This window comes from Musca domestica, unplaced genomic scaffold (genome assembly GCF_030504385.1).
Source record: "Musca domestica strain aabys unplaced genomic scaffold, Musca_domestica.polishedcontigs.V.1.1 15, whole genome shotgun sequence".
Classification (NCBI taxonomy): domain Eukaryota; kingdom Metazoa; phylum Arthropoda; class Insecta; order Diptera; family Muscidae; genus Musca; species Musca domestica.
Genome location: NW_026712207.1, coordinates 6,617,238 through 6,631,467, shown reverse-complemented (window position 1 = coordinate 6,631,467; position 14,230 = coordinate 6,617,238). Strand labels below are relative to the sequence as shown.

General features: G+C 36.9%; 1 protein-coding gene across 1 annotated transcript in view; it reads right to left on the bottom strand.

The window, feature by feature from the left end:
• The window catches only part of LOC131801287 (uncharacterized), a 95,661-nt gene extending 82,788 nt beyond the window's left edge, over positions 1–12,873 (bottom strand). Inside the window, exons 1-2 of the mRNA XM_059119826.1 lie at positions 12,640–12,873; positions 10,647–12,282 (exon numbers count right to left, since the gene is read on the bottom strand). Of these exons, the coding sequence (XP_058975809.1) occupies positions 10,647–12,282; positions 12,640–12,873 (1,870 nt within the window). The remainder of the gene's footprint in view (positions 1–10,646; positions 12,283–12,639) is intronic.
• Positions 12,874–14,230: the final 1,357 nt, after the last annotated feature.

Sequence of the window (14,230 nt, the reverse complement as noted above, 5' to 3'; positions counted from 1 at the left end):
TTTATTCAACTCTGAATCGATTTTCAGCAAATTTAACGGAGAATTTTTTTACATCTAGTAGCAAATAACATTGCTGTATAATGTATGATATGACTTCGGTAAGGATTATATGAAAACAAAAATTATTGGAGCAATAGATATACCGGACCGAGTTTCACCAAATGGTAAAATTCGGTTGAATAAGAAAAAAAATCTATTCAATTTGGCTTGATATTCCATATATGGTAGACAATAACCGTACAATCGGATGAAGATGTATATCGAAGATATTTTAAAATTTTAACCGATTTCGATAAGATTTGGCAGAGGTATTTTGGAGAAGTATGCCCGGTATCAAATACCCTTGTTGTGGAGTGCATATTACTCAGGGACTTTAACAACAAATCGGATGAAAAATATATAGGGCAGCTATAGATAAATCTGAACCGATTTTCACCTAAAAAATTTAAGCACTTGCTCTTAGGCTAAATATTGTCAGAATTGCCAAATTCAGTTGATTTCAGCTGATATTAGCCATTTGGTTCAAAAAAAAAAAAAAAAAACTTATATCGAATTTTTGTAAACAAACAAAATGATCGTATTTACTTGCCAAAGAGTTCAGCTGAAAATGTACACTATCGGTTGGCCACCAGAACTCGGGCGCTTGTCATGATGAAGCAAAAATATTCGGAGGGTGTATTAAAGCCTTGGGTACGCAAACATTTTAGCCGCAGACCTTGGGCATTCCAACAGGACTCAACACCATCGCACTCGTCACGCGCCACCCAAGAATGGCGCGAGAGGTTCCTCGCTTCATTTCCAGCGCACAATGGCCACCAAAATCTCCGGATAGCAATCCGTTGGACTATTGTGTCTAGAGTATTTTGGAGAGCAAGGTTGGCACTAAAAAATACCAAAGTGTCGATCACCTCAAGCAAGTGCTTCGTCGGGAGTGGGCAAAAATACCGCAGAGCAACATTTGGTCAGCGTGTGACGGTTTCATTGGCCATTTGAAGGCCATAATTAGTTCCAAAGGTGACAAATTCGAACAAATCTAAACTTTTTTTTTAAAATTTGATGCTATTTCCGACAGAGCAACATTTGGTCAGCGTGTGACGGTTTCATTGGCCATTTGAAGGCCATAATTAGTTCCAAAGGTGACAAATTCGAACAAATCTAAACTTTTTTTTTAAAATTTGATGCTATTTCCGACATTTTTCCTTTCATTCAATAAAATTTAAAAAAAGTAAAAATTTTGGCGTTTGACATTGTTTGCAGTTATTTTATCTCACACTTTATATGGGAGCTATAGCTATATCTGAACCGATTTCACCAATTTCGAAGTACTTTTTTCTAGAACAAAATCGGTTGGAATTGCCAAAATGCAGTCATTTAGCCATTTCGTGCACAGTAAACCAGATATCGGATAAAAATATGTATGGGAGCTCTATCCTAATCTGATCCGATATCGGTGAAACTTGACAGAAATATTTCGGGGCTGTATTTGATATCTGCTACCAAATTTTATTCTTGTGAAGAGCATATTACTCGTATGAGGGCTTAAATACCAAGTCGGATGAAGCATATATATGGGAGCTATAGCTATATCTGAACCGATTTTCATTTGATATATTTTCTTCTAGACCAAATTCTATCAGATTTGCCAAAATTCAAGTGATTTGGATTTATATTATCAATTAGGCGCACACTTAACCGAAATCGGATAAAAAATATCTTTAGCCATATCTAAATTTGTAACAATTCTCAGGGTTCTCCTTTTGTTTCAGCTGCAACTTCCCCCATACAAGCTTTGGGCCTCATTTTCTCCCATAACAGAGTTTCATCTGGCATCCCTTGTCGAAAAACTGCTCTGTCCAATAAATACAACGAAGTTTTGTATAATTTCCGCAATAGTTTGAAAACTATTTTTTTCTTCTTTTTTTTTTTTGGCTGTGGCTTCACAGCATTTCTTCTAATGAGAAGACTTATTAAAACTTTTATTCAAACACCAGCAACTGAGTCAGATGACAGAAACCAAGTAAAACGACAGAACTAACTGACTTCGACTTAAATAAAAACAAAAGATTTTCGTTTTGTGTTTTTTTTTTTTTTTTTTTTTTTTTTGGAAATTCAGTTTTGTGTGATTTGGCAAAAGACCGTCCACCCAGCTGTGGGTCGTTGGCTTTAGCATTTTATGACACATAGCATTTTGTACTTTACTGTTTTGCTGTAACAGTTGCATCAAAATGGACTTGGGTATTTAGGGAAGTTGTTGGCGCTGTTGTCGTTGATGGCCGGCAATAGCTTCCCACAGTTTAGGTATGTTTTTCGAAATACATATTTAGATGTTAACCATAAAAAAACTTGTTTTGGTGTGACAAATAAGTAACCAATGTTAAAATTTTACAAAGAGGGAAATATAGAATAGAGATATTGAGTAATGTTTATATTTTTTTATTCCAAAATAACTTCATGATATTTGTATAGAACCTGAGTTATTTACCGATTAATTAAGACAACATATATTTTTCAAAACCTATTGAATTTAGTTTTTCTCCACTCTCCCGCAGAAATTAACACAGGATATTATCATAACTATATAAATAAACAAGTAAGCAAAGGCTACAGTCGAGCGGGGCCGACCGTTGAATACCCTACAACACTATAATAAAAGTTTACATAGGCGAGATACTCGAAAGAATTCCACAAGATATTGTGATTCGAATTCGAATATTATTGGTTTTGACTGAAACGCAACGAAATCAGCGTTAACGAAATAGTCAGAAGTGCGTCTTTCCTGTATTTGTGAATTCTCCAAAATATCACTGGAATGGACATTTTCATATTTTGTTTACAAAAGATGTCAAACTATTTCACACATTGAATATTGTTGGGATGGCCATCCAAAACTGCTTGGCTTTTGCAATGTCCGGTAACCCCCATCCAAATGTGCGTGAGCATCGGGCGATAATTACGACTTGCAGTTTTTTTTTTGTCCATTTCAACCCCTAAATATATGGCGATTGTCTCCAAAAAGAGTAGGCTTCTATTCTGACCCTCATCTTATCCCCATGCAAAATTTGGTAAGGATCGGGCCATAAATGCGATCTGCATATGATATCCTGATATCCTAACTACTTAGTTTTGTTAGCTGTAGAAATATTAACAAATGTTTAATTCAAAATGAAAATATGCCAAAAATATGACAAAATTGAAAAAATATGAGAAAATGTTACAAAATCAATATTTTCATCTTTAGAGAGATATTCTTATGCGATTTTTAAACGTTTTTTTTCTTTCCTGCCAAGAGGCCATTCTGAATTAATGAGAACTGTCGAAATCAGTTCAGCCGTTCTCGACATATAAGAGATTTTTCAAGCATATCTTCTTTGATAAACATATATGTCGCACATATTTTGCTATATATCCGTTTTGTTGGATGTTAACATCAATGTAAAGATCAGAAGTAACCTTGTCATGGCTTTGTGATTTCGCCGGGATTTAAAATATTCGCGGTTTAATGAAAAATTTTGAATTTTTTCAACACAAAAGATATGGTCTATTTTACCCGCTAAATATTATCCGATGACCACCCAAATTGGTACCAAATGCGACCGGTATAGCTACTGCAAAAAACCGACATTTTTTCAGTATTTGGTCCATTTCAACCCCTAAACAATTGGCGATCATCTCCAAAAGAAATAGGGTTCTATTCTGACCTCAACCACATCTACATTCTAAATTTCGTGAAGATCGGGCCATAATTGCGACCTGTAGAGTGATTACAAATTAACATGGACAGACGGACGGACGGACATACATAGCTAGATCGACTCAGCTAGGCGAGCTAGGAAGATCCATATATTTCGAGGTATAACATAATTTTTGGACCAATCAAACTTATAATACCCCCAACACATAGTGTTGTAGGGTATAAATAGTTAAGTAAAAGAGTTAAGTATGACGAAACGATTGAAGCTAATATATTTAGGGTCGAAATTAACCAACAATTAAAAATGTTCCTGATTTTGCAGACGCTTAAAGGTTACAAATATTAGCCCAAGGACGCGGAATCTCGCATGAAGTTAGAGTTTAGGACAACTGGTAGAATGGACCACTACTTTTGCGTGAAAATACCAACATTTCCATTCTACCGAAACGCTGAATATAACTTACAGGAAAAATCCAAAATACACAAAAGGAGGTCAGGGTATTATGTCTTTGTGCATTTGTTTGTAACAAGCAAAAGGAAACGATATAGCCCATAGTTCCTTTTGATGATCTGCATAGAATCACATTCTGAGTCGATTTATGCATGTCCGTCCGTCTGTCCATGTACTTTTGTAAACAAAGCACAGTTCGCATTTATTGCCCTATCCAGATGAATAGTATGGAATTTTGCACATGCAACCAAATTAGGCCTGAAAATAAGTATGCCAAATTTGATCGAAATCGGTTCAGATATAGCTATAGCTCCCATATATATTGTTCATCCGATTTGTTATTTTTGACCTCCGCAGCCGTAAAATGCTCTTTGTATCAACAATATTTGGAGAAATATATCAAATACAGCTCAGAAATAAATACCTTAGCTAAATTTTATCGAGATCGGTTCAGATTTGGATATAGCTCAAATATATAATTTTTTTTATTTATTTATTTATTTATTTATTTATATCTTCACTTGTAACACAGAAGCCTTCATGGCCTAAAATAAGGTATTACAAAGCATTACAATAATCCTGATAATGTAAACTAATTTAATGATATTGGCTCCCCAGCCTGATCTACTAAATAAAGCACATGTTGATGAAAGGAAGGTTGTATGGTCCATTAGCAACAAAATATAAAAATATTAAATTACAGAAAAATGTTCACTTAATTTTAACCGAAAGGCATTGTTTGAGTGTGAAAATATACGCAGAATAATTGGGAGGTAGTTCCAACATCGCGCAACACGCACGACATATGATTTCTCAAATAAGGAATTATGAATTAGAGGTATATTGATCTGCGGGCTCCTACTAGATTGCGAAAAAGTAAACAACGTGCATAACGAAAAGGGTATACCTGTTTTAATAACCCTGTAAAAATATATTATATTCCTTAAGTTCACATATTTTCGCCACGAAGATCCTAAAAAACTTGTAACAAAATTAGATATATGCTCTCGAATATGAACATTATAAACAAATCTTACAATCATATTCAAGACTAGTTCAAATTTGTGAAAATTATATTCTGATGTTCCAGAAATAATTTCTAATGCATACAACATATGCGGCATCATAAGTGCTCGAGCAATTTTTATCCTAACCCATAAGGGTAAATAAATGCTGATAGAATACAATTTACGTAAAATTAAATAAATTCTACTGTGTATGTGATCAATATGGTGTCCAAAATTCAACTTATTATCCAAAATAACTCCAAACACCTATGTCTATCAACAACATCAACTCTGGAATCACCTATAAAAATCTCAATATCCTGATCATGAGAACCAAAAAGAATGATTTTCGATTTCCGCGAGTTAATCTGTAAAGAATTATAATTAGTCCATCCAAGGATATCATTTAAACAGGAATCTACTGTTCTTTTTAAACAATCCATGTTATTTGCTTCAGAATTAAAAAGTAGCATTACATCATCAGCAAATATGAATAATGAACAGATATTAAGATTAATATGCTCTGAGAGGTCATTAATATAAAGAAGAAACAGCAACGGACCTAAAACAGACCCTTGTGGCACTCCACATGTTAGAGAAACAGTACTAGATCTGACTCCACTCATCTCAACATATTGCGAATCTGCCACTCATATACGACATTATCATTTTGCAGGCCGAAGAAGAAAAATTGAATAAATTTTTAAGTTTATATATTAAAGTATTATAGGAGATAGAGTTAAAAGCCTTAGACATATCCAATGAAAGAAGTGCAGTAATTTTATTTTCATTATGATCCTTCCTAATGGACTCAGTCAAGTGTAAAAGTAAAGAAGTTGTACTACGTCCACGCCGAAAGGCATGCTGACCCTCGAAAATTGAAGGACTAGTGTGTGACATAATCTGATTTTTTAATATGTGTTCACAGATTTTAGACACCGCAGGGAGTATAGCAATCGGTCTCAAGTCTTCAGGACCCAGTACCATGGATGCTTTTGGTATCGCTACTATCCTTGCTAGTTTCCAACTTTGGGGAAAAACCGAAGTCGTTAAAATAGAATTTATTAAATCTAGTAACATATATGAAATGTAAGGAAACATTAGTTTAACAAATTCAATAGATATTTTATCCACGCCAACAGACTTGGACTTAATTTTCCCAATTGCATCTACAACGTCATCAATGGCAACACATGAAAAAGAAAAAGACGTTTCATTATCGTGAAATTCTCCAATATCAATTTCACCATGACTATCAGATGTCACACAATTAGCAAAAAACTCATTAACACTTTCCGCATCACAGTTGTTAGGCACATCAATGTCCTCAGTACAACCATGCTTTCGAAGAATGCGCCACAGACTCTTAGTATTAAGGTTACGAAAATACCTAGAGTAATACTTAAATCTCTCATTACGTATAACTCTCTTTGCCCTATTACGATACTTGCAGTACACTGCCCATCTCGATAGACAAGGATTTTCTATATAGGCCTTGTAAGAGCAATCTCTTAAAGATTTAGCAGATAAAATATTTCTGCAATTAATCCAACTTTCTGCTTTTGGTGAAATATGTCTACGTGCCACTGGGACATAATAATAAAGATCTTTAAGTAAATTGTATAGAATTTCCCATTTACCATCAGTATTGTTGGCGCCATAATACACTGTTTGATCAAAATTTGATAAGCATTCATATACTCCATCCCAATTAATGTGTTCAAAATCATGGTATTCAATTATTTCTTCCATTTCATTCATACTTATGTCAAAACACGCAAAAAGCAGCGCATGGTGCGACATATACGGATAGTGCACTTGTCCAGAACAATATTTCATAGTAAAATCACTAAGCAACCAAAAATCAATCAAGCTTGTACTTTTATGGACAATATCAAAATGAGTGGGTTTTACATTATGAGAAACGTTTAAGTTTAATCTCAAGCACATAGCTCTCAATAATGCAGCACGAGAGGGGTTGAACAGATCACAATTAAAGTCTCCAACAAGAATTATATTGGAATATCTCAAAAATAGATTCTGATGTTGTTGCTCAAATGTTGAAATATCCCCAACAGGAGGTAGATAAACAACTCCAAACAAAATTTTTGTATTACCAGAAAACATCTCTAAAAATATTGACTCACATTTTCCTACAATTGAAGATTTAAAAACAATGCTATGCTTTAACTTAGTAGATATATAAATAGCCACACCACCACCCCTCAGGCACCGGCGGTCATTCCGGTAAATTTTATAACCAGGAACGTCAACTGCCCGAGATGACACTTCAGGCTTTAGCCATGTTTCTGAAAGGCCTATTGCATCTAATTGCGAATCAGAAAGAATTGACTTAAATTCGTTGAATTTTATCGAATTTTTTGAGGGTCTAATACTTTGACAATTTAAATGCCCTGCTCTGAATTTTCCATATAACGGTGTTAAAAAAGACCTTAAATATTCATTGTTGCTAACTACAGGACCAATGTCAAAATTAGAAGACATCATACTCAAATAAAGTAAATCTTGTGGGGAACCAATTAACAATAACCATTAAATGTATTTCACGCATGAAAAATTTTAATTCCAATTTCAACAGCTAATCATTAAAAACTATACTGTTTGTTTAATTAAAAAGTAGTAAAAAAGAATCAAAAATCAATAGAGAATAATATACTTAAAAATTAAATTCGAATTTACAATACAACACAATTCAATTATGCTCTTCAAATTAATCAGGGGAACTAATATCATAACGAATGAATTATTTTATCATACTTTATCAGAAAGTGTTGCAGGTAAATAGATTGAACTTGATAAGAAAACTAAAACATCAACTCCATTAAACTGCATCACCCCTGTTGAGAAGCATCAGGCACTCATCATAGTCTCGAATTACCTTTTTTCCATCAGAAAGATGCAATACAGCCCTCGGTTTGTCATTATTAAGAATCTTGAACCTTGAAACCAATTTCTTGTCCCGCAATTTTCTGCACACCATGTTTAATTTTGACGCAGCAGGTGGGAAATGGTCGTTCAAATATAAGCGCTTTTCAATGTCCGACCCATCACCTTTAATAATATCTGAGACCTTTAGTTGGCGTTCTTTAAAATACTCCTTCATTATTGCATCTCGTACCCTTACAGTGTTGAATTTTATCAGTAACATCTTGTGCTTTTGCATGTAACAGACATGGTTAATATCATATGGGGAAATAGACATTTTATAGTGATCTGCCAGACCAACCGCCACACCGAAGAGATCAGTAATATTTTCCGGTAATCCACTAATTATGATATCACCCCGATTTAGCCTGCGGTGAAGGATATTGTTCTCAACTTGCAGGTCCAAAATATTTGAAGAAAAGGAAGCAAATTCATCAATTCTCTTATTGCATTCTAGTATGTCTCTTTTCATATCATTGAGACAAGCAGTCATATTGGTTTTTATTTCCTCCAGCACTTTTTTGATTGAGTCCTGCTCATTTTGATTGCTAGTGATGAAATTATCAAATTTCTTATTAAGGGACTGAATATCATCAGAAATATGACGCCTTCCACCATTATCCAGGTTCCGATCACACTTTCCACATATATATACTGATTTACCAATCGCCTTCAATGCAGCTATATCTTTGGCCGAGAAATCAGCACATTCTGAGTGGAACCAGTTATTCTGCACATAATGGACCCACCTTTGCCAATAGCACCCTTACAGGAGTCACACAAAGTCTTAGAAGCAGCAGGCATCGTCCACTTAAACAACAGCAAATAAGACAACCAAATATGCACTCAAAGCAAATGGCCAACAACAGTTATTTTGGAATTCAGCAATATTTTCTTCAACAACAGCAACACGTTTATAACATTTGAATTCGGGATAGATGTTGATTCCAATTATAAAGAACTTCTATTACAATCCGAGTGAACTCCAACAAATTTAAGATTTTTATACATAGAAATACAGTTCAAGCATTTCTTTTTAATTAAAAAAATATTGTATCGCACACTAACTAAATAAAATGATTAGCTGTCACTTTTTACGCTTTTACTCAGGCATAGCGTTGCCAGATCTTTTTGATTTGGTCCGATTTACCTTTCATTGTGCACCATACGTCTAATATTTGCCCAAATGGGCAATTTGGTGGTACATACGATCAAATTGAGTCCAGAAGGTAGTATGCCAAATTTGGTGAAGATCGGTTCAGATATAGCTATAGCTACCATATGTATTGTTCATCCGATTTGTTATATTTGTTACCCACAGCCGTAATATGCACTCCGTAACAACGATATGCAGGGAAATATATCAAATACTGCTCAGAAATATCTTTGCCAAATTTTATGGAGATCGGTTCAGATTTGGATATAGCAATTCGACATATTTAGTCCTTTGAACTTTAAATAATAATTATAATCATAGCGTGTATGATAAAATTCTTCCATAAAAACTTTTAATTGTTATGTGGAGCTCAACTAAATTAGCAAAGTTGTGTAGGGTATCATAAAGTCGGCCTCGTCCGACTTAAGGACTTCCTTTACTGGTTTTTCCTCGTTCTATAAGCACAATTATAGTTCGATTGGCGTACATGAAAGAAATCTATAATTTTGAAATGTGGGTGCAGGGTAGTTTTCATCCGATTATAGCTATTTAACCATATATATTTTAATATAGAAAAGCGGTGTATAACGCACATCTCTGTATTCATTAACTTCTTAATTATAATTATTTTTAATGTTTTATATTTTTAATATTTATAATGCACTAAAAAATATAAATATTTATAACTTTCCTTGACATATTTTAACACATAATACTTTGTACGGACTTTGAAAAAGTACTAAAACCCCAACAGTAGCAACTTCCATGCGTATTGTCATTTAACAAACCATATCGAATCGCTGTTTGGAGATCCAATAAAACCCACTCATCCGACCCTTACATGGTGTCGCATGAAGAAAAAGCATCGCATTTCCTGGAAAGTGGGTAACAGGAAATCACATGAAAAAAATCCGTTTTGTACAAATTAACAATATAGGAATTTTTTTGCGGAATGCATAAATACGCACAGAAAAAAATCAACTTTCCTTTTTTCCATATGGTATTTCCTCACTTCAGTTTTGTTCTGTTTTCTGCTTCTGCCGAAACATATCAAATGTGTAAATGGGAAATTTTTCAGCAATTTCCCCCAATTTTCATAATATCTTTTTTTTTTTTTTTGCTGAGCATATTTCCCTTTCTTTTGACCTTTTATGGGGGGTATCTGAATATGAATGCCGTTTGTTTAAAATTATTCATGCATTCTGTTTATTTTTAATAAATATTTATATGTAACGTTGCATGGTGTAATGGAATTGGGTAGGGGAGGCCTGGAGTTTAGGCACGATTCGATGTGAGCAAGGATAGTGGATAATTCTTCGAATGTATGACGAATTTGTCCCGAGATTTTCTTCAGGTGACTCTTGCAGCTTTTAACCCCCGCCTCCCACAGCCCACCCATATGTGGAGCTGCGGCGGGGTTAAAATGCCACTCCAATTTCTGGAAGCCGTAACGAGTAAGGGAGTCGTCCTTCGCCTCTGCGACAATCTTCATCAAATTAGAACGAATTTCACGGTCTGCACCCACGAAATTCTTACCGTTGTCCGAGTAAATATGACGAGGGCATCCACGCCGGGCAACGAATCGGGACAGAGCGGCAATAAAGGCAGGGGTGGAGAGATCACTGACAGGTTCTAAGTGTATCGCCTTGGTGGCGAAGCACACAAACAAGCAAATGTAACCCTTGGAAATGCGGCAACCTCTGCCACTAAAGTTCTTAATTTCAATAGGGCCAGCGAAATCGACCCCTGATGTGGAAAACGGCCGGGTAAAGGTAGTCCTCTCGGGAGGAAGAGCAGCCATCAGCTGCGTTTGTCGTTTCTTCTGAGCCAGAACGCACTTCGTGCAATGTCGATAGTGGGTTTTTACTAAGTTTCGGCCTCGTATGATCCAACATTCGAGGCGCGTTGTAGCCAGAGTCAGCTGAATGCCACCATGGTTGGTCATACGGTGAACATGATCCACGTACAGTGCAGCAAATCTGCTCTTTGGGGCAAGAATAATCGGGTACCGTTCATCGTACGGTAGAGAAAGGGTAGAACTCAAACGTCCATTAGCTCGAATAAGACCATCCTTGTCGAGAAAGGGATTTAGCGACAAAAGAGGGCTACCAGAATCAAGTTTTCGATTTTTATGGAGGCAATCATACTCCGAAGGAAAGTAGATTCTTTGAGAAAGAGACATCAAACGGCGACGAGCAAAGCCAATTTCATCTGCGGTTAATTTAATGCTATCAAAACAAACGGTTTTCTTGGTTTTTGGATGTGTCCTTTGGACAAACCGAAATATGTACGCTATGACATGAGTTGCAGTGGAGAGACGAGAAAACCTTTCCAATATATCTTCTTCTACGGCAGATCGAGCAAGATGAACTTTTACAGGTTTAGCTTCAAGGGTTGTTTCGGATATAACCGCGCCTGAGGGCCATTCACTTCTCGGCGATTTGAGCCAGCTTGGTCCATGCCACCATAAACCACACTCCTTTAGCTCTAAAGGAGTCCGCCCCCGGGTTGCTAAATCTGCCGGATTCTCATCTGTAGGGACATGATACCAGTCGCTCCCTACCTTCTCCTGAATAATAGACACCCTATTTGCCACAAACGTCGTCCAAGAGTAAGATGGTTTCTTGAGCCAAGACAAAACGATAGTCGAATCCGACCAAGCGAACAAAGAGGCTTTTGGAATATCCAACTGAGGCAGAACGGAATCGACTAGCTCTGCTAAGAGAAAGGCCCCACAGAGTTCCAACCGTGGCAAGGACAATTTCTTCAACGGCGCCACTTTGGACTTCGCAACGAGCAAATTCGTATAGACATCAGTACCAACTTCAACTCTCAAATATAACGCAGCAGCGTAAGCCGACTCTGACGAGTCACAGAAACCATGCAATTCAATATTGCAATTTGGAGAGTAATTTACCCAGCGAGGTATTCTAATCTCTTCGATTCCTGACGAAGTAGAGACAAAATTCTTCCAGTTTATCAGAGTAAGAGGCTTTAATGGATCGTCCCATCCAATCTCATCTAGCCATAACTGTTGCATCAGAATTTTCGCAGTTATTACAATCGGCGCGAGCCAGCCCAGAGGGTCAAAAATCTTCGCTATAATGGACAACACTTGTCGCTTCGTGTAAGAACTTCTTTCTTGAATTGTATCTATAACGAAGTAGAAACTATCTGATGAGGCATTCCATCGAATACCTAATGTCTTCGCAGAACTCTTGTCACCCAGATCAAGAAAATCTTCATTTAACAGATGCTCACGAGCAAGACCATCCAAAATTTCTCTAGAATTAGACGTCCACTTCCGGAGACCAAACCCGGCTGATGAAAGAATTTTTATCAATTCTTCTCTCGCTCTTAAACCTTCTGAGACAGTATGCACCCCTACCAACGCATCATCTACATACATATTGTTTCGTAGAATTTTGGAACCAATGGGAAAGCGATGCTCCTCGTCATCAGCCAGTTGCAACAGCGTCCTAAGAGCCAAGTAAGGAGCGCAATTGACGCCAAATGTTACTGTCTTTAACTGGTAATCAGAAACTTCCTCTTCCGGGCAAGATCGGAATAGAATGCGCTGATATTTGGAATGCAATGGGTTAATCCAAATTTGGCGATACATTTTAGAAATGTCCGCATTAAATACATATTTGTATAAGCGCCAATTCAAAACGAGCGAAACTATGTCCTTTTGAAGCGAAGGGCCAACATACAACACGTCGTTTAAGCTTTTGCCGTCTACCGAGGGACACGAAGCGTTAAAGACTACTCTCAACTTCGTCGTTACGCTTTCGGGCTTAAATACGCCATGATGGGGCAAGTAAAAACAATTTTGATAGTTGACAAACCCTTCTACTTTCTCCATATGACCCAGAGACAAATATTCAAGAATAACTTTGTCATAATCCGATTTTCGATTCGGATCTCTCATTAGCGATGTCTCATTCCGCAAAAATTGAGTCAGAGCAATATATCGGCTTGATTTTGACGCCAAAGAGAAAGGGTAATCGACTTTAAAGGGCAAGTTTACCGTATATCTCCCATCGGAGCCTCTGGTCGTCGTAGTTCGATAAATATCCTCGCATTTTTGGTCATCTACAGATACAATCGGAACTTTGGGAATCTCCTCAATTTCCCAGAACTTCGAAAGTTCGTCTTGCACTGATACTCTAGTGCAATGCGAGATGCTAAGTGACTTCAGATGGACTAAATCAGTTGTCGGACCGGTTAATATCCACCCAAATACGGTCTCTTGAGCCAAAAGCGAGCCAAGTACGTTTTTCCTTACTCCGTTGAGCAAGATAACAGGGTAAACGTTCCCACCGAGCAAGATGTCTACTGGACTACTTTGATAAAATTTTGGATCCGCAAAATCTAGATCCGGAAGTTCTTCAATTCGAATTTTGCCCAAGGGATGTGTGGGAATATCCCCCGTGATTTCAGGGACCACAAATGCCTCAAGGTCCAACGAGAAAGACCTATTTTTCATCGATCCAATTCTGACGGATGCTATCTTAGAACATTTAGTCAAATGTTCACCGCCCAAACCGGAAATGTCCGCAGACACCGAACTTGTGGGCAACCTAAGCATCTTCTGCACCCGAGCGGAAATAAAAGTGTCGTCCGAGCAAGGATCTATTAGCGCACGTACTTTATATGGAACACCATCCTTCAAAATATTTACCCAAGCCGTGGCAAGCATCGTTCTACTTGTGACCGAGGTATGAAATGCGCGAGTATTCGAAGAAGTAATCGGACCAGCCGATGTACTCGGAGTCACAGCCAACGACGTAGACAAATCTGTAGAAGCATTCGCATTAGAGCTATTATCTTGGGCAATCGTATTTTTATGAAGGAGGTTATGATGCTTTCCTTTGCATTTTGAGCAAGCAGGAGCCATACAGTCCACCGCTTTATGACCCAACGCCATACAATTGAGGCAACGATTTTCTCTCTTAATAATATTTAATCTTTTCCTG